Raw genomic sequence first — 20,241 nt, forward strand, 5'->3', positions numbered from 1 at the left:
GGGAGGCCCAGCTATGTCACCCTCACTGAAACCAGCTGAGTGAACCCTCTTGAGGCCCTGGGATCACTAACACTGTCCCCGTAAAGCAGAAATCGTTGCTTTGTGCTCTCCTGAGACTGCGCTGCTTCTATGGGATTCCCCAGTTGGGCGTTTCAGCCCACGGAGCGGCGGCTGTGGGAGCAGATCCACTCCTCGGGGTCTGCAACTGGGAAACGTGGACTTGATCCCAGCGGGCTACTTGCTCGTACTCAGTGGCACAAAGATGGGAACCCAAGTACCATGAATCAAGTCCCCAGGTTCCCCTCCCAGTGCAGGGCTGCCCACGTTGCTTGGGCTTCCAGCAGCGTTTGACTGGGGGAGCAAGGCCCAGCGAGGGCACCGCCATGCCCATCCTCTCCTCTGACCACCTCATTTTGCCTGTAGCTGTCCCAGATGGCTCGACGGAGAGGCCACTGCTCCATTTAACAATAATTCATCATGACCCAATTGCGTGCCCGTCCCAGACGAGCAGCTGCAACCTCTCACTGCTCCAACAAGGAGGGAAATCCCCACACATTAGGTTTATGTTGCTTGCCACCGCAGCGTGCGGATACCAGCATTTCCCAGCAGCAAACACAAGAGACCGTGTCAGGACACCCCTGTTCTGGGCTTTGGCCCTTCAGCCAGTTTGCACACGACAAGCCAGCTGGCCCTGGCCACCGGCCGGGAGGAGCAGTGCCTGCACAGGGCAGAGCGGCCACCTGCCTCAGCAGCTCCTCCACAACACTGCAACTTTTCTGAATGGGAAATAGGCTTCAGAGAGAAGCCACATACCTACCCATTCCTCTGAAAATCCCATCCTGGTACTGCTGCAGGGCCTTCCAAAGAGCTGTGTCCAGCTCCCCAGAAAAGGCAAGTTAGCCCAAAACTAGGGAGAAACTTAGCAGGTGACTTCTGGCAGGCTCTAGATGGCTCCTGCCACTTCTTATCCCTGCTGGCCTCTGAGGAACCCCCAAGATACTTCATTAATGAAATCCTTGCAGTATCTGAGCCTTCAGCTCTCCCCTGCATGCCTGGTCCCTGCTCCTTGGAAGGCAGTGATGGTCCATTCAATTAACAGCAAGACAACAGATTTGTTCTTACGTATACAATCACCTTCCAGCTCTTTATAAGAAGCTCTTACTGTTACTCCTCCGTTAAGGATGCTATAGTTGCAATGGGCTTTAACCCATCATCTCTGCCTCAGTTTCTCAGTAGAAAAGCAGCCTGACTTTAGCTCCCTGACCCAGGACAGCCCTCCTCCCCCGGGCTGCTTTATCCTTCTCATTGAATCGGGTGCTCAGCCCTGCTATTCTCAACAGCCCTTTCACCATCTCTACATATCACAGAGCCAAAAATGAGACCCAGCCTTCGGCCCGGTGAGGCTGCCAGCCCAGCTACCCTCTCCAATGCCTTCCTCCCTGAGCCTGCTTACCTGCTGCTGGCTAAAATTCAGGTCTTTCCAGAGTTTCTCTCTCTTTTCCAGTGCTCTGCCACCCCTCTTACTCCCCACACGCCCTGGCTGACTCACAAACCAGGTTTTATACCTGGCTGTCAGGTGTTGCCGGTCCCCGGGAACTTGCTCTCCCCATTAGCACCAGCTGCCCAGCTCCACTTCCCAAAGGGCTTGGTCCCTTTGTGGCACCTCTCCTTTGGAATGATCTGTTTGTGCCAAAGCCTCGGAGCCGAGCCTGGCAGCTGAGAGCCAGCTGGAGGCAGACTGGGAAGCACCGGAGCCCAGGGAAGCGGCGTGGTGGGGCTGTGCCGTAGGGATGCGCTCACTGCCCAGCCCTCTCTTTCCGATTTTGCAGGAACATTGACACTCTCATTGTGGATGTGTACCCGGTGCTGGACACACCGGCCAAGCAAGTCATTTGGCAGTTTATCTACCAGCTGCTGACGTATGAGGAGCAGGAGCACTGCCAGCAAAAGATTGCCAGGTTTCTTGGTTACAAGTCCTTGGCAGGTGAGAGGAAAGTCCCTGGGCTATGGCACGGACACGCCGTGTCCCACCGGGGACCTTGGTCCATCGCACTGGGAGCCCTGGGGCGGCGAGGGAGCAGCCAGCTCTCCCCAGGGGCAGCGGCTGCGGCTCTGCCCTGCCTGGCTCCTGCCCACACGCTGCCTGCACGGAGGCAGGGGGTTTCCAGCTCCTGACACCGATGAGGTTGATCTGTAAATGTCGGGCACCTTTTCTGCACCATGGAGCCATGTAGCTTTTGGAAGGAAACTCTGCGTTGAGAGGAGAGATGGCACCTGGCTCAGTAGCAGAGGTTGTCTCTGGGAGCAAAGGCTTTTGGAAGCCGCTTGGGTCATTAGAGGTTAGGAAGTCCCGAAAGAAAATAACCGGTTTAGGGGCAGTGTTCACATCAGAGAGGCAAAATAAGTGGTGATGGCGGCGTCCCTTGGGATGTCTCCAGCAGTCAGATGTGCGCAGGTTCTGTGGTTAGAGGAGATGGGAGCGTGGCTCCTCCAGCCTGCCCAGGAATGCTGGTCTCCCAAAGAGACTTGAAAGGCAGTCAGCGATTCTCCTCCTCCCTGGTCCCCCTCTCCCCACGCCATCACCTGGGGCTGTGGCCACACAAAAGCCAGCTGTGGTTTGCTGAAGATTAAGGGCTTTGCAGACAGACAGCAGAAAAGCGAGGGCAAATTTGGAGTGAAATATCTTAATCTTTGGATTTGGGCTTCATAATTGCTTTCAAATTCTTCTAAGCTATTAACATTGTGTTGGTGTTTTAGACTTAACGTAGGTAAAAAGAGGTGTTGCTTCAAGAGAGACTTTTGGAGGAGCACAGTTATTTTAGCACAGCCGTTCCCCTCACAGGGAGAAACAGCTCGAAGTCCTGGTGCAAATACTCCCCGCTGTGCATGGAAACCCGTTGGGTATTTGCTCACCTAATTTGCACTCTCAGTTATCACTGCTTTTGTATGTGCAGAATCATGGCCCAACCTACCTAACGTGTTGTGTATTCCCAAGAAATTAGACCCTAAAATTAGTTTATAAACTTTACAAGATCTCAGAGGGAAGCTGATATATTTGCAGTTTGCAGCTATATTTCAGGAATACAAGGCAGGTATCCCTGGCCACCGGCAGAGGGAAAAAGCATGGGATTAAATCTCCCATGGGAGTGGATCTCAACAGGCCGTTTCAGCCTGTTGTTCCACAGGCTGGTCCCTGGCTCCTTTCAGCTTCTCGGATGAAAGGGGCAACCTCTGACCATGTGAAGTTCTGGTTGTTCTGGTGCATTACGTGCGTGTCCGTGTGTGGAAGCATGATGGCCAGAGATCTCTGAATTTGGGTTAGTCCTTCATCTGGGCTTCTTCCAAACTCAGTGGCAGTCTCTGATGTTAGTGTGTATCCGAGTGTTGGTCTGTCAGATACCGAGGAGCCTGATGCTCCAGTATCTTCATCCTGCTGTAAGTCTGAGCCTCTCTGAGCTGTCTCTGAACTGCACATGGACCAATCCATTAGACACCATGGTTCCTCCAGGCAGCATTTCGGTGCTGGCTCCCACTCCCATCTTGTCCCTTGAGGGCAGGAAGGAGTTAGCTGCGTCCCGCTGGACCAGCCTGGCTCAGGGCTGGAGCTTCATGTGCACCATAAGCTGGTGGATGCCAATCCTGCTGGGAAAAGCAATTGTATGTCCCGTTTTTGAGCATCCACCCCCCTGCCCTGTGCTGGCAGGAGTGTTTGTAACCTGCTCTGCTCCCCGGGGCCAGTGTCACGGTCAAGTGCAGGGCTCAGAGAGCTGCTGCGAGTCCGATGGGCTTGGGGGAACCCCATGTCATGGCAGGGAGAAGTAGGAGAGCTGCGGGGTCTGCCACACGCTGGCCATGCCTTACGAAGGATTTTTTCTGCTGCAGCTGAGCCAGAAGCAGAGGACCGCTACCGCAGCTCCGTTCGAGGGGCCTCCTTGTGCCGGGGAAGCCTTCGAACCCCCCGCCCCGAGGAAGGGGGGGCAGCAGGTGGGTGACGGGGCTGTGCGGGGGTTTCCGCTGCAGGGAGGAGGGAGCTGGGTGCCGGTGGCTGTGCCTGTACGTAGGCACCTCTGCTCTGCCCATGCTAAAATCCTGAGCGTGAATGGTGGGAAAAAAGATGCAGGTCGGCACAGAGCCAGCACAGAGGCTTTGACTGGAAATCTGTGTTTTCAGAAACAGTTGAAATAACCAATTCCGATAAGAGGCCACTTGGGCTGAGGCTGAGCGTTGCTTCCAAACCTTTCCATTGCTCAGATGTGAACTGAAGCTGCTGGTCTGAGCCCTCCATTCTGGGGCGCATGGTTTCTAGCTTTGCTCTGAACTTTCTTGGCCACTATCAAATTTGCAAGGAGAGCAGCATTTGTGGAATCCACATAAAGAAAATCATGGTTCGGTGCCACTTTGAGACTCTTGATGAAGATGCTCATGGAACAAACCCTTCCTCTTTTCAGAGAGAAGCCACATATCCCCCCATTCCTCTGAAAATCCCATCCTGGTACTGCTGCAGGGCCTTCCACAGCCCCCAGATCTCTGACTCTCTCCCCAGCAGCACCCCAGGTTGCTGGTTGTGTTTTCAGTCCTTCGTGTCTTTGCCCTCCTCTCCCACACGGGAGGACAAGGCATCCTGCCTAGCCCTCCATTGCCCTGAGCTGATTGCAAAGGGCGCTCGACCTATGCTTATCACTTCTGACCGCAACCTCCCCACCGCAGCCTCCCCACCATGACCACGACCACGACCACGACCAGCCACGCTCCTCCCACGCTCCGGCTGCACGCCTTCCTCCCGGCACCCCTCACCGGGACCACGGTGCTCCTCGGCTGTCAGGGAGCAGTCAACTCTGAGACATTTCCCTGGGGAAGATCCTCTAACCTGCCTCCGAGGAGCATTCCTGGTTGTGATCGCAGCACGGAGAGTGGCCAACAGCTGTGTACACTGGAGGGAAGCCGCTCGCCCTTGTCCTCAGCTGCCCTGTGGAAAGAGCGGAGCAGCCCACGACCTGTCCTGCTAACCTTACCCGAGGCTCTGGGGTGCATCCTGCCCCGGCTGCTCCTAGTTCACCTCTCTGCACAAACCATTTATTTATAAAAAGCAGGCAACATTCCTCAGTCCTGGGGAGGGAGGTGATGTGGGGGGAGGATGCACGTCCTGTTCCCGATGGAAGCCCCGCTCCAGAGCTCTTTCTCATTACAGCCAGCTGTGTCCGTCCTGGGCTCTTCTCTCTTTGTTGCCATTAAACGCTGGGCTCTGAGCACACGGCTCCGGTTTGGCACTGGTGTGAGCAGAGCTGCTCCACTGGGCTCTCCAAAGCTCTGCCTGCCCTCCCCAGTACTCAGCCTGGCCCTGACCGCTGGGTAGAAATACTGTGGCTGAAAGGGAATGTGAATCCGTTTGAGCTGCTCTTCAGCAGCTCGGGAAAGGCAGGGATTGCAGACCATTTTCTCCTGGCAGCCCTTCACACACCCTTGGAGATAAATCGGGAGTCTGGATGCATCTCAGGGCTCAGCCAGCCTCCAGCCATTACCCCTTGAGCAGAAACTCTCCATGGACGTAACCGAAAAATGAGGTTTCATTTGGAGCTGGTCAGATTAACCTCACTCCAAGAGAGCTCCCTTGTGCCTTTGCAAGGGTCCAGACCTCCCTCCTCGTGTCCCCTGTGGCGCTCTGTCTCAGGGGACACTGCTGGGGAGCAGGCGGCCGGCGCTGCCCAGGCGACTGCAACCGAGAGGACCATATTTTGGAAACTGCGTCCTCAACTGCCATGTGTGGTGACCCTGAATGTCCTGGTGTCCAGCACCTACCAGGGAGGCTGAAGGAAAAGAAACCAAGAAAAAAGAAACACCCACGGCACTGCAGAGTCTCGATATCTGGAGAGTTCTCGACGTAGCGCAAACTCCCACATGTGCCCTGGATAATGTGTCTTCCCCTGACATACTGTGATGGAAACTCCTTGCATACCACTGTGTCCCTGGAAAGGGTGGACGGCTCTGGGTCCCAGCAGGAGTCGGGGGGACCTGGATGGGTCAGGACCATCATGAGTCCTGGGGGGCAGAGGCAGAAGGAGGGGGTCCTGACTGGTTTGTCTCTTCCTTCCCCGGCAGGCCAGAGCGATACCGTGGAGGTCCCGGTTCGCCTGATCCCTGGAGAGAGACAGGCTGGCGACGGCACGTCCCTCCCGGAAACACCCAACCCCAAAATGGTGCGACCTCGTGGGGCTGGGGGGGGAGGAACACCTCTGGGAAGCGGTTTGCTGACGTGTGCAGGACCATTGCATTCACAGGGAGGGTCGACAGTTTGACTCCTTTCGTGTTGATGCAGGAAAGCGTAAAAAAAGGGAACAGGGGAAGGATGAGTCTGAGTATAAACACCTGCCGGGGGCTGACAACATTCCTGCCTCAGCAACGGTCTCTGAGATCACTTCCCTGGGCAATTAGTCTGGTGTCTAATAAGGCTGGTGTCTGTTAGCATCTTCTTGTAGCCTTGTGAGTGAGAGACTCGGGGGAACTTCAGAAAAGGCAGAGTAGCCTTAGGTTGGGGTGAAGCACTCCTTTAAAGAGCAAGAGACTGGGGGCTGGCGGGTCCGTGGGGGCTGTCCTGTCCCCAGGACATCGCAGGTCTCTGGGTTCTCCCCGAGTCCCGTCTCGATTCAGGCATCGACAACAGCTCTTTGCCCCTTTTTTTCAGATGTCGGCTGTCTATGCAGAATTAGAAAACCGCCTGATCGGCAGCTTTGCTAGCAAGATGGGTAACGCTGCCCTGCACAGAGCATCGCCTCCTGCCCCAGAGCTGGCACACGCCGCAGGTAGTATCCGGCTTCCCACGGCGTAAGAGAGGCAATTTTGGGGTGGTCTCAGGCACTTGTGGGTGGTGCTGGCCAGGCAGGTGGAGGAGAAGGCATCTTTCTCTTAGTGACATTTTATAACGAAGCAGTGACAGTGCCACGTGTGAGCCCAGCTCCTGCAAAGCTGCATCGGCAGGAGGGCAACAGAGTGCATGGGATGGCAAATCCCACGGGACCCCAGCGCCCTGCTGCGCAGCGTAGGGCACGGCCCGGAGCAGCTCTCCTCTCCCCAAGCTGCACCATTATCTCACGTCACATTCAGCATGGTGCTGGGGCTTGTCACAGCCCAGGGGTGGGGGGCTCCGGGGAGCGCCTGGTGCAGAACCCCCTCGGCAGCGCTGTGTCCTGCAGGTGCTCGCAAGTCAGGAATGGGGATCTCGTGGCCAAGCGACCCTCTGGCCTCCCAGCAGTGCTACTACCGCCTGCACAGCAGTGTGGCCTCCCCGACCAGCACTGAGTCCAACCCCTACGTCAGCCTTGACAGCAGCCCAGCCCCGTCCCCCAAGCACCGGAACTACCCGCTCAGCCCTCTGTCGCGACGGAAGAAGCTCTTCACCTTCTCCAGGCCCCCGCGCAGCCGCGACACTGACCGATTCCTGGATGCCCTCAGTGAGCAGTTGGGACACCGGGTCACCATTGTGGATGATTTCCTTACCCCCGAGAATGACTACGAGGAGGTGGGCATGGCGCCGGGGTGGCTTGGTGCATGGTCTTTGTCTGTCCTGGCCATGGAGCATCCATCATCCAGCCTGTACCACACTGGGAAGGGTGCGGAGCCTCTGGGGACATATCCTAGGGCTCTGTGGGTGGTGGAGGGGAGCAAGGGCTGCCCCACTCTGGGGAAGGACCCCCCCTCCCCAAGGGCTGGGTGGGTGGATGATGAGGTGCCACCTTCAGTGTCTCCTCTCTCCTTCACCCAGATGAGTTTCCATGATGACCAGGGCAGCTACGTCACCAACGACGTCAGCAGCAGCGAGTACATCAGCAGTAGTGATGAAGGCAGCTCCCTGACCTACTCCACGCTCTCAGACCACATCCCCCCACCACCACTCAGCCCCCCCCCGCCACCGCCCCCCCTGCAGTTCCATGACCCCCAGACCATCCCCACCAAGGCAGAGGCCACAAAGGCCAGCATGGCCGCTGCCCCCAAATCCCTCGTCAGCCACCTGCACCCCATCCCACCACCGCCACCCCCGCCGCCGCCCCCCCCGGTGCCCTGCGCGCCCCCCCTGCACCGGGGACTGCTGCACCGCAGGAGTGAATCCAACCACATGAGCGTCAAGAGGCTGCGGTGGGAGCAGGTGGAGAACTCGGAAGGGACCATCTGGGGGCAGGTATGGCCCAGGAGTGCGGAGCGGGGCTGGGGTTGAGGGTCCAAATGCGGTCTGGGGAGCCGTTGCTGGTGCCAAGGCTGTGCAGGTTTGTGGGAGCATCCATGGGCCCTGCCCTCCTCCCTCCCCAGAGTGCTGGGGGGACTGTCCCCTCCCTGGAGCATCACGTTCTAACCTCTTGGTGGGCCACACATTCAATACCTTGGCCAAGGGAATGATCTCTGAAGATGCCATGTTACAGAAAGTCTCATATTTCTTTTCTTCTTTTTAATTGTTTGGACCAAAACAGCCAGGATGAGAAGAAGCTCTGCAAAGCATCTGAAATTCTGGTTTTGACCACAGTGTCCTGGGGAATGCTTGCTTTCCTGCTCTCTGTGGGTTGACGTAGTCGGGAGCTGCCTTCAGATGTGTTCTGCAGCTGTAGGAGGTTTTACCAGTGGGAAACCATGAGGACGGTTGAAAGCAGAGTGATAGGGAGAGCGCCAAGGTAGGGGAGGACACCAGAGGGGAAAAGCAGAGGCAAGGAGTGAGACTAGATGCAATAATCCTTTGGCATCATGGCCTTGAAGTGATGCAGAGGTGGAGGTGGATTCGAGTCCCTGGTGGATTCGAGTCCCTGGAGGGAGAAGCTAGCCTCCCTGGAGTTTAACTTCCAGCCTCTGTGTCTCTCATGGTGATGAATGTGTTCAGATGTGCCATATTCTTCGTGCCTTGATCAGCTGTGATTCTTTTGGAAGCAAAAAAATCCTGAAGGTTCTGGAATTCCCGCTTTGTCCTTCAGTAAAGCAGCTGGGCCCAAGTAGCAAGTGAAGAGCAGCAGTGCTCTGTAGGATTCCAGCTGTGTCAGAAGCTAAATGAATCCATGGGGCAGTGCCGCCAGGTGCGGGATGCAAGGAAATGCTGATGGGGTGAATCTCTGGGTTTCTTCCTTTCTCCTGAAATGAGAATGGATCCCCCCAGGTAGGTTAGCAACTCGTGTAGAAACTGCCTCCACGGAGGTGAATGGTTTACCAGGCTCTGGTTTCTGCACAGGGTTTACGATGGCTCAGTCTCCAGTTACAGGACAGTGCCACCAACCTGTTCTGGTTTCTTCCAGGGACACAGAGCTTAGCGTGGGGTGGAGGGAAGGTGGCCCAGCGCAGGCGGGCAGTGTTGGGCTGTGCCCTGTGCCAGCATGGCTCCTGACTCTTCCTCCTCCTGCAGCTTGGGGAAGACTCGGATTATGACAAGTTGAGTGATATGGTCAAATACCTCGACCTGGAGCTGCACTTCGGGACGCAGAAGCCTACAAGTAAGTACCTGAGCCTCAGAGCAGGTGCCGGTACTGACCAGAGACTGGGGCACTGGGAGGAACTGGGACTTGGTGGGCAGCAAGGCAACGCCTGGTTCTAGCATCACCTGTGGCACAGAATTCATTCATACTCAAGATTTTGTGGCTGGTGGCACAGCAAATCATTAAGGTGGAGATTGTTTCACTATCTCCCTTAATTTTCTTTGCTGCCGTTACCTGTTTTCTCTTCGCATTTCAGTCGGTCGGGGCAGTGAATCTCCGCTGGAGGGTTTCGCTCCCCGTTGTGCTCAGTGCTGCTTCCCGGCTCCCATGGCGCCTGCCCGGCCACCCCCACGCCGTGGGGAATGCCGGGGTGCCAGCACCGCTCCCCACTGCCAGGAGGGGCCTGGTTTGCAACACAGCAGAAGCTCAAACCTCCACCATACGTAACGATTTGTGTACGGCCTCTGCACGTTACGGTCCGTGCAGTATGGATGGTCAGCCGGGCTGTCGGCATGCACGGACACCCAGTTGTGCCGCAGGAGCAGCAACGGCTGCAAATTAGGATTGCGGCTCTGTTGCTTTGAGAACTCAGCCCTGAAAAAGCCGTGAAAACATTTCTCTGTCCATAGAGACCATTACATTTCTTTTTACATATATATTAAGTTCGTTCCCCCCAAACCTATGTATGGGGTCTGATGCAGCGTGGGCAGAGCTAAGCTAGAGCGGGCAGATACAGATGGGACTGGCAGTAGAAGTGGGATGAAATGGGATTCTTCTCAGGGGCTATCTTTTTTGTGATGTTTCTGGGCAGTCTGGGATTTTCTGTGTGTTTCACCTCTCGTTTTACCTTTTTCAGCTCCAACTGAGTCCTCCATTGAGGAGATCTTTGAATCGCAGAATTCAAGGATTCCCGGAGCCATTGCTGTGTGCAAAGCATCAGTTCTCTTCTCTTTCATTCATGGTTTCACTGTTTTCAGGATATTTTTCTTCCTGCTGGAGCCGGCTGAGCCTGTCCTTACCCATTATTAAATCTTTCAGTTTCTCTTCCAGAGCCAACTCTCATGCCTGAAAACTTTAAAAAGAAAGACGTGGTTGAAATTTTGTCCCACAAAAAGGCCTACAACACATGTAAGTAAACATCACAGTGAACGTACCCCCAAAATGGGCCCAGAGATGGGACCGGGGATGTAGAGAACTGGAAAGGTAAAAGGAAGGAGGCTTCATGAGCACGATCCCATGAGCGCAATCCCAGCACAGCTCTGCTGGGCTGGGCTGGTCCTGCAGCCCAGAGCCCCTTACTGCTGGGCTCAGCTCCGGGCAGGGGGAAAAAGGTGGTTTTACAGGAAAGGACGGAGATGGGATGTGACTCATTGGCCTGGGGAGGGAGAGGGGAAGACCTTGCATGGCCCCGCAGAGCAGCGAGGGTGTGCGGGGCTGCCCTGCCGCCCGCCTGGGAAGGGTCAGTGCCGCTTGTCCAGGACGTGCTTCTGGTAAGAAGGAGTGTGGGAGGGCTTGGTGGGACCCTGCGAGCCCCTGGTCTCCTGGCCACAGGGTCGTGGGAGAGGAGGAGGTGCTGGGGGTGGTTCCCACTGCAGCCCAGCCTGATGCGTTGGTGATGTACGTGCAAATGACAATACCCTGGAGGGATCTGCAGAACCAGAGTGACTCCTTGGGTCCCCAACCAGCCTCTGCAGGCGCTTGGGGTGCAGAAGCCCTTCTTCTCCCCAGGACAGGCACATGGAGGAGTCCATGCCATTCTCACACTGTGGAGAGACTGAGCTTCCCCTCCTGTCCCTGTCCTGCCAGGCAGTCTGTCCCTGGCATAGCCATCATCCCCCCCGGGCCCCATTCTCCTGCCCTCCCAAGTGATGTGCCTCTCTTCCCCCCAGCCATCCTGATAGCCCACCTCAAGCTCTCACACATCGAGCTGCGCCAGATCCTCATGACGATGGAGACGGACCGCCTGGAGCCTTCCCACATCAAGCAGCTCTTGCTGTATGCCCCGGATGGGGAGGAAGTCCAGCGCTTCCAGAACTACAAGGAGAACCCTGGCAAGCTGAGCGAGCCCGACCAGTTCGTGCTGCAGGTACCTGTGAGCAGGGACGTGCTCCAGGAGAGAGGAGGTTTGCATGTGCAGTGTCCCCGGGATGTCCTGCTGAGAGCTGGAGGGGAGAACACAGAGCAGGGAGGAAGCAGTCAGCCGGACACTGGTCTGCTCCTTGTGCAGGCTGTGAGATGGGAAGAGCTGGTGGCACTGGTCACAGGGACCACTGGTGAGCGATGCTCAGGCTGATGCCTGAGGTGTCTTGCAGCTCCCATAGCAGCTGGTTTACAGCCAAAGCATACCATGGTGTTTACCCCACGGTAAGACTGTTTTTTCCCAACTCTTGAGTTACTTTCTGTTGACAAAGTCACTTGTAGATACTGGCATGAAACCTCCCCATCCCGTGGCAGGAAACTGGCCGTGCTCTGCGAGTTACAGCAGCTGCTGCACAGTGTTGCCTGCGCTAAGCAAGTGCATACTGTTTTCAAGTACAGGGAAATATGCCAGGAGAAACAGCAGATAGGAGAGATTATGGCTAATGGCGGTGGTAGTAATTTTCTCCTTTCGCTCTCAGATGTTGTCAGTACCCGAATACAAGATCCGTCTGCGCAGCCTGCATTTTAAGACCACTCTGCAGGAGAAGACGGAGGAGATCAAAGCTAGCTACGAGTGCATCTGCAAGGCCTCTCTGGAGCTGAAAAGCAGCAAGAAGCTGGCTAAGATCTTGGAGGTCAGAACGGTCCTTACTTCTGGTAACAGCCACCGGGGGCCCCCAGCGTCCACGGGAGCGCCCGCAGGCAGCCGGGCAGCTCGCAGGCAGCTCGCAGGCAGCTGGAAGGCGGCTCCAGCCCCACGGCTGTGCCCTGGGTCCCTCCAGGTCCAGCTCTGCCAGGCTCCATCCTCTGGCAGCTCCCGCTGGTGTTGGCTTGTGGAGATCCCGGCCTCGGGAGGATGCGGGAGCCAAGGTCGCAGATGGCCATGCACCCACCCGCAGCAGCGGCAGGGCTGCAGGAGCCAGAAACCAGCCCAGTAACAGAGCAGAGCACACCAAGGTTGTTCTTTGGCTGCGATGGGGCTGGAAGATGTGGGGTTTGTCCAGGTGGTCACTGTGTGCGTGTCTGCATGCGTGTAGCACTGCAGGCTGGTCCCGGTGCACGGCCGTGGTCTTGTGCCAGCCGTGCTGTGGTGCAGGCAGGGGTCCCACACGCTGCCTGTACCTCTGGGGAGGTGCTTTTGGCGTCCCGGGGACGAGCTGTGCCTGGCAGAGGGGTACTGCATTTGCAGGAGAAAATGAAACCCACTGCAGCTGCTTTTTGACCCTACTGAGATGAGCTGCCCCAAATTAACGATAATTCATTCGGGTTTGCTTTTAAAAAAAAGCAGGTGGCATAAATGAGGACATGATTTGACAAAAGGCATTTCCAGATAAGAGATGAACTTCGTTAGTGGTTCCTGGCCAGTAACCCCCCAACACCTCGTTAAGTCCTTGTGGGGGCAACAGCTGGTTGGACATTAACAGCTGGTGAACAGAAATTCAGAGATTCCCAGGCTGAAATCCAGGCAGTCCTGAGGTCCCCGCTCCTCGCCAGGCCCCAGGAGGGACGTCAGGACTCGGGTGAGCCCAGTCTGGGGTCCTGCTCTGCCTCCAAGGCTGCAAAGCTGCAGCACAAGGAGTCGGAGCATTCTGGAGGGGAAAGCTGACTCGGCTGGATCACTACTTTCCCTTTAAAATATCCCCTTCAAGATCTGCAGGTAACAGCTACAAAATGCTTCAGAAAGAGGAGTGGTTAGTGAGCAGGAGAGTCCTTGTCCTGCAGGCAGGAGATCTCAGACTGGACCTCCAGACTTAGCCCTGGCCCTGCAAGGAAAAACGACTGAGAAATAAAAATTGTGCACGCCTAAAGAAAGCCTGAGGCTATAACACAAGACAAAAGCCCCTCTTAAACATTAACAAAGCTTGGGCACATGCATCATCAGTCTGGAAGTGGCAAAGGAGCCAAGCTGGTGTTAGTGGTGCTACTGGGCTCCCTGCAGCTCTCTGGCAGCATGGACCTTCAGGACAGCTGCAGAAGGAAGGGGCCTCCTGGGCAGCATCCACATAAACCACATGGGGAAGCATCTAAATGTGAGCTCTCATAAGGGCTCTGGAAGTTTGGGTCTGCAGGTGACAAACGGGGTGTGTTTTCCAGCCCCTGCTGAAGACACAGGAGAGGCGGTGGATGAGGACCGGTTCCTGTAGCTGAAATACGGGCTTTGCTGTTGAGGGTTCAGTGAAGGCTTCATACAGGAGCAGCATGGAGAAGAGAACAGCCTGTCCCTCCGGACCCACAGCCCTGCCCCTTGGGGTTGCTGTGCCGATGGGCACATTAGTAGCTCCCCTCCTCCCAGTGTGCTGTGGCTGCCCTGTGTGGGTGATAGGATGAACAGTGTGTACAGAACCAGCAGAAATTCTGCCTTTAACGTGTATTCATCCACCTAATCTAACCCACTGAATGAACTGATAAGGTTTTATTAACGATGATCTATAAGCACGTGTACGGGGCCCTTAGCAGAAGTGACCTGATACAAAAAACGGTGCGTTCCCACCATCCTATAGATAGAGGGAGGCTTCTTACCTCTGCTCCTACCACATCCTTGGTAGGTCTCTGTGACCCAAACCTGGGTACAAAAGGAGATGGAAGATGGGACAATATAAGTGCTGGAGGTCACTGGCCAGTTATTTACTGAGGTTTCTCTTTGCAGTTTGTGCTGGCGATGGGAAACTATCTGAACAATGGGCAGCCCAAGACCAGCAAAACAACAGGCTTTAAAATCAACTTTCTCACCGAGGTAAGATGAAGCATGCTTGTTCCCGTGCAGGAGGCACCGTTGCCAGGAGCTCCAAGTGCCCGGTTTATCGTGCCTGTCTTTGTACAAGCAGCTCCCAGAGCGGGGACCGGTGGGAGGGCAGGGATCGATGGGCAGGGCTGAATTCAGAGAGGCCCTAACGACGGTCTGGTGCTTCAGTGTGCTGGCACCTGAGACCCAGGCCTTCTGGCTGTGGGGTGGGAGAGAATGAAGGTCTTTTATCCCACATGGGTTGCTGTGGGACTTCTGAGGGGTGGGGGACGGGGTGACAGCCCTGCCCTGCGGGAGGATGGCATTGCTTAGCATCTCAACGCCACTAATCTGGGCGTAACGTGCTGTGTAAACATTACATGTCCTATTTAAACATTAATCCACCTAGCGTGGCTGGGAATTGCCACGCACGTGAATGCGGAGTGAGGCGAGAACAGAGGAGCCCCTGTGTATTTGGGCGCTTGACAAAACCCGCTCTCCTCTGCGTAGGAATCTTCTTACTTGTTTTGCTTTGCCGTAGCTGAACACAACCAAGACCGTTGATGGGAAATCCACCTTCCTGCACATTCTTGCCAAATCACTCAGCCAACATTTCCCAGAGCTCCTGGGCTTTGCCAAGGATCTTCCTACAGTGCCGCTCGCTGCCAAAGGTAAACGAACAAAAGCATCTGCAAGCTCCTTGTCTCCTTGGTTTTGTACGGGTCTGGAATCAGTCACGAGCTGCACAGCGTTGGCAGGAGCAGGACGGCAGCCCAAACGAGTGAGGAATGGTCCTGAGTGAGAGGATGGGGCTAGGAAGGGATGATCTTAGTGACAGGGGAGGTCCCATCTGTCCCTCACCCGAACCTTCCTGCTGACTTGGAAAAAGTGGTTCCCAAATTCAGAGGTATCTTGTGAGTGCGAATGAGACAAAGCAGAGGGAAGTGCTAGGAGCTGGTCTGCTCCACCCAGCCACTGCCTCCTTTCATCCCTGGTGTGCAGCCTTCCCAACATGGGTGCCAGCATTATTACTGCCTGCAATTGCACATGGTACAGAGTGTACAGCACCCTTCATGTTATGAGTTCACAGTCCAGTCGCAGTCATGCTGACTGAGGATCATACGGCTTCTTTGGCTGCAATAAAAAAAAAAGAAGTCACATAGATGTTGGGGTTATCATCCATCCACTTGTGTTGGTGGTGTCACGACTGACTGGCTACATGCAAAGCATGGGCTGCGTTCTCCTTGCACACCATCCCCTGTTGTTCGTGAGTAATTCCCTTGGGAATTTGTGCTACAGTGGATAAATAAAGGAGAAAATTCAGGCCTGGAGATGTAAATTTCCACTTGGTGAAGGCCTGTACTGGTAGCTTTCCTAACTGGGTTTTGTATCTGGCCTTACTGTTAAATACCACTTCTGTCACCAAAGGCTCCCCGCTGCCCAAACTCCTGCCACTTTATACCCAATTTCAGACCATGTGCCATCCAGGGCTGCCCAGCGTTGCTCTCATGCAGGCCACAGAGCGACGCAGCTGCAGCACGTAACCCAAGCCCTCCTGACATGCTGCAGTTTGCCCTTTCCCTTGCCTGTAGAAGAGCTAAGGCTTGGCCGCCCAAGACAGCAAGAGTCTGAACTGCTCATCACTCTGCTGAACGCTGGTACTATGGTGAGATGTCACGGAGGACAGCCTGGATATTACTCCTTGTTCCACCGTCCTGTACGCTCCCTCTGTCCCCCTCCCTGTGTATCCATCACTGCTCTCATGCCGTTGAGTCCTGCATGCTCCTTGCACTTGGCATGTTCCAGGCTCCTTTTGAAGTTCTTGGTATCTCTTGGCCTGAGCACCCAGCAATGGCTGCTGGCAACCTACTGGAGCTCAGCAGGAAGGTCTGATTGTCCACCACACCCTGGACAATGCAGACAGGTTGTGCAGAGCCGTGTAGAGAGACAGGCTGAACCACCCTGACCCACCGCTGCCCTCGCTTTGCTGCAGGAAGCAAGCCAGACCTGAGTCTCCTAACACTGTCGACTCCTCTCTTCTCATGTAGTGAATCAGAGAACACTAACGGCTGACCTAAAGGACCTGCACACCACCGTCAGTGACATACAGATGGCCTGTCACAACATGCCAGCTACTGCAGAGGACAGATTTGCAATTGTGATGACTGTATCCTTCTGTAAAAGGGGTAAAACATCAATGGGACTTACTGCCCTCGAGTAAAACCATTCAGCTGTCTTTACGCCTCCTTGGTAAGCAGCAGGGCTGCGTCTGGCTGGTAAGAAAGGACCATCTTAGCACTTGGTGAGAGCATGGTGGAAACCTCCACCTTCCACTCACTCTTAGCCACCACGAGAAACAGTTTTTGTGGTGACCACTGGGTCGTATGTCTCTGCGTGGCAAAAAGCCAGCGCCACAAAGCCAGAAACCTTTCTGAGCCGTCTCTCCTTCCAGAGAAGGTGCTGGTAGGGACAGCTGAGCGTGCCAGCGGGCTCCCTTCGCGTGTGGCCGCAGTCTGCATTTGCAGCAGGTCCTTTCTTAGACCTGAGATGAAACCCAGCCATTTGATAAGCAGAAGTGGTTATGATCTGTACCAGACCCACAGTGCAGTTGTTTTCCCTTAAGCCATTTCTCAGTCCTTCCTGGAAAGCGCCCAGCCTGCCATGCGATCCCTGGACGACCTGCAGCACAAGGCCATGGAAGAATTCAGCAAGGTGTTGTCCTTCTTCGGGGAAGACTCGAAAATGACGACTTCTGAAGCGTTCTTTGGCATTTTTGCAGAATTCATGAGCAAGTTTGAGGTGAGCTGTGCTTTTCAAAGCCAACCAGCAAGGGGTTTCCTGTTAGATGTCAGCAAAGCGCTTTACTTACATGTGAGATGTGGGAACGAGACAAGCTTTTTGTGAGCAATGTCTGCAAAGCGTGATTTTTCTAACATGCAAGTTGGCTGGCCGGTGCGGGAGGCCGAGGTGAGCGTTAATGGTCCAAGCACCAGTTCCATGGAAAGTAAAGCAGACATCGTCATGGTCTGACGTTCTTGGTTAATGAAGGTTGGTGCATCTCAAAGCAGATGTGCTGACTGTCAGGGCTTGTCCAGCAGGAAGCCAGGGAAGAATTCAGTCTGTAGTGGCCAGTACCATTGAAACATCCTCCCTGTCCACACCAGCTGCTCTTGCCTGATCCTCAGCTCCTGCTCTTTGCTCTTTCCCTGCAGCGGGCACTCAGCGATGTGCAGGTCGGCGAGAGCCAGCGCAGCCCCAGGATGACCTCCCCCCTTGCCTGGTGAGGGGCCTGCAGCAATGCAAGGTGCAACAATTTATTGCCAACAAAGTGCAATTTGCTCCTGTTGAGTTTGGTTGTAAATACGCTGCTGTCACCTGCTACCACCAAGCAGAACCACGGACCGAGGGGTCGGGGAAGTTTGGACACTGAAAAGGCACCAGAGGTGATGGTGGATGGATGTGAGGGTGAGGCACAGGGACAAGAAGGTAAACACCGCGTTGGTCTTGACAACAGCTTTCTTGGCGTCCTCCATTTCTATGGTATGACTGAGTCAAGGATTTCAGACACATCTGGGTAAAACCCCACTCTCCCTTGTTTCTAGAACATGTATAACTGGCACCAGCAGTCGCTGGAGACCTTCCCCACATCCCCATGGCCAGTGCCTGAGCACGGCTGTGCAAGGAGTCAGCCCTCGCAGGATACAGCTTGCCCCAGGCAATCACACTTGCCTCTGCCAGCCTCGGGGCTGGGGTTAGAGCCCAGCCACAGAGTCCTGGGGAGCCAGCGCAGGTCAGGGGGGGAAGGGAGCGTGGGGGGATGAGGGCTGCCACCAGTGCCTGCCCCACCGGGGACCCTGAGCAGCAACGCTGCTGAGCTCCTCTCAAATCCCTCTCCGAGCCCTTCTGCCCTTGAGCTGCACCGTGGGGCTGGAGCTCCGCCTGAACAGACTGTAACAGCGGAGTGGAGATCGCTGGAGGTGGCCCAGAGGCTTTAATCCCCTGCCATTGCCGGCCAGTGGCAATGGAAAGCAATATGACCTTGCAGAACCCTTCTGGCTCATCCATGTGGTCCCAAATACAGGTCCAGTCTGGTTCTACCCAGCTGCGCTGGAGAGTAAGGAAAGCCCAGAGTCATTCCTTGCCGTCAGCTTTGCTTAAAGGTGTGGCAGAGACTGACAGGTCTTAAAATCTTCCCAAGAGTTTAACATCAACTTCTTTGAACTTGCCAGGAGACATAAACCCCTGAGCATTTTGATGCCTCCTTGGAAAGTACAGGGTCCCTCGTAGCCTAAAAATGAGTGGGAGTCCTCTGCAGCCCCGAGTGCCGCCTCCGAGGCATGGCAGGAACCTGCGAGAAATACATCCCCTGCCCTCCTTTATTCTCTCCCGAGGGCTGGAATCCCGAGAGTCCCTTTACTCTGTGATTTGACCAGTCGTTCACGCTGAACATACCCAGGGAACTCTAGAAGCACGCACGTCCATCTTTCAACAATGTCTGGTTGTTATTTAGATGACTTAATTCCCTCTGAAACGTCCCCCGGGATGAAAGGGCTAGCAGCATCCCATGGTCAGTGCATGCCCCTCCGGGCGACACAGTGCCCCGAGAGCTTTACAGCAGCAAACCTACAGTGCGTTAATATTGTGAGGCATTCCTCTGTGCAAAATGCATCCGTTGCCTTTCAAACCCGACACGCTCCAACATCCTGCCCCGTGGAATCGCTCCAGCAAGCCGTAGTGTAGGTAACCTTCCTCCCGTCTGTTGCCAGAGCAAGAGCTCTTACTGCAGCCTCTGCTCAAGTACAGGATCACCAACTGGTGCATTATTCATGGGAGACCTTATGACCATCAAATCTTTGGTTTTCAGTATTTTTTTAAACCCTGCTGTAGAAAGTGAAGTATATTTTCACAAGTGTTCTCAGTTTATACAGCTTTAAGTGCCAGGTAGTTTCTAGCGTTGTGTTCCCAGAGGTCCAGCCCCGTCTGTCTCTGCCTCTCCTCTGCCCTGACGGCGGTGACAGGGCGATGCTCACTCAGCTCCTCTTTCCATTTTGGATGTTGCACAGTGCATTCAGTTGATTATTTTATTAAATTTTTTTTCTAAAAACATATTCAATATTTAAACCACTGGAGGTTCTTTTGAAACTGTCATTACAAATGTGAAAATGCTGTACATAGATTTTGCTACGTGTTGTAACTTTCCAAAATAGTTAGAACTCCGGTCCCTTTGGTATTTTTATGTGAATATTTTCAAAGAACCAGAACTTCTGACATGGTTATGTTATTTGATAATGGGACTATGTATATTCACAATTCAGTCTCTACCCAATGCCTATGTGCTATTCCTAAAATAAAGCTACTGCCTTCTGCCTCCTGACTGCATGGACCTCTGTGTTCCCTGAAAAATTGCTTCTTACAACAGCTGCAGGTGAATGTGTGAGGAATCCTGCATCTGGCACTTCTGTGACTGCACTTCTTAATATTGGCCCCTTACACCTACGGGAGGGAGATGCAAGGTCTGACTTTGCTGGGTTTGGGCTGGCACGGGGAAAATAACTGCACAATTGTGAAAAGACCTGCTTTCGTACCGGCATTCAGGCTAGTGTGATGAATATGAGCAGTAAATTCTTAAAATAGTATGGATTTTTTCTGCAACCTTCAGAAGAAAACATTTAGTGAGTGTATGAGCCAGTTAATTGTTTCCCTCTGAAAAGGAATTCTTGGCTGAGGTTGAGTTTATATCCCCGGAGCAATTTATCTCCCTTTACACTAACAGCAGATAGATAGGGAACGGCTTCGTATCAGATTTCCTGGTTGTAGTTTAGCTTGTTTACAGCAGCCTGCTCAATCACTGGGTCCTCCCTGGAGGCCACGGCACCGGCAACTGTAAAACAGCTCTGAACAGAGTTAATGAAAATGTTACGGGGAGAAGTCCCTCGCTGC

General features: G+C 54.6%; 1 protein-coding gene across 1 annotated transcript in view; it reads left to right on the forward strand.

The window, feature by feature from the left end:
• The window catches only part of GRID2IP (Grid2 interacting protein), a 40,952-nt gene extending 21,284 nt beyond the window's left edge, over positions 1-19,668 (forward strand). Inside the window, exons 9-23 of the mRNA XM_074598150.1 lie at positions 1,830-1,984; positions 3,883-3,984; positions 6,097-6,194; positions 6,680-6,797; positions 7,188-7,513; positions 7,757-8,170; positions 9,371-9,458; positions 10,491-10,568; positions 11,330-11,526; positions 12,059-12,214; positions 14,227-14,313; positions 14,843-14,972; positions 16,350-16,468; positions 16,936-17,100; positions 17,514-19,668. Of these exons, the coding sequence (XP_074454251.1) occupies positions 1,830-1,984; positions 3,883-3,984; positions 6,097-6,194; positions 6,680-6,797; positions 7,188-7,513; positions 7,757-8,170; positions 9,371-9,458; positions 10,491-10,568; positions 11,330-11,526; positions 12,059-12,214; positions 14,227-14,313; positions 14,843-14,972; positions 16,350-16,468; positions 16,936-17,100; positions 17,514-17,585 (2,305 nt within the window). The 3' untranslated portion in view covers positions 17,586-19,668. The remainder of the gene's footprint in view (positions 1-1,829; positions 1,985-3,882; positions 3,985-6,096; positions 6,195-6,679; positions 6,798-7,187; positions 7,514-7,756; positions 8,171-9,370; positions 9,459-10,490; positions 10,569-11,329; positions 11,527-12,058; positions 12,215-14,226; positions 14,314-14,842; positions 14,973-16,349; positions 16,469-16,935; positions 17,101-17,513) is intronic.
• The last annotated feature ends 573 nt before the right edge of the window (positions 19,669-20,241 follow it).

This window comes from Larus michahellis, chromosome 8 (assembly GCF_964199755.1).
Source record: "Larus michahellis chromosome 8, bLarMic1.1, whole genome shotgun sequence".
In the NCBI taxonomy this organism is placed as follows: domain Eukaryota; kingdom Metazoa; phylum Chordata; class Aves; order Charadriiformes; family Laridae; genus Larus; species Larus michahellis.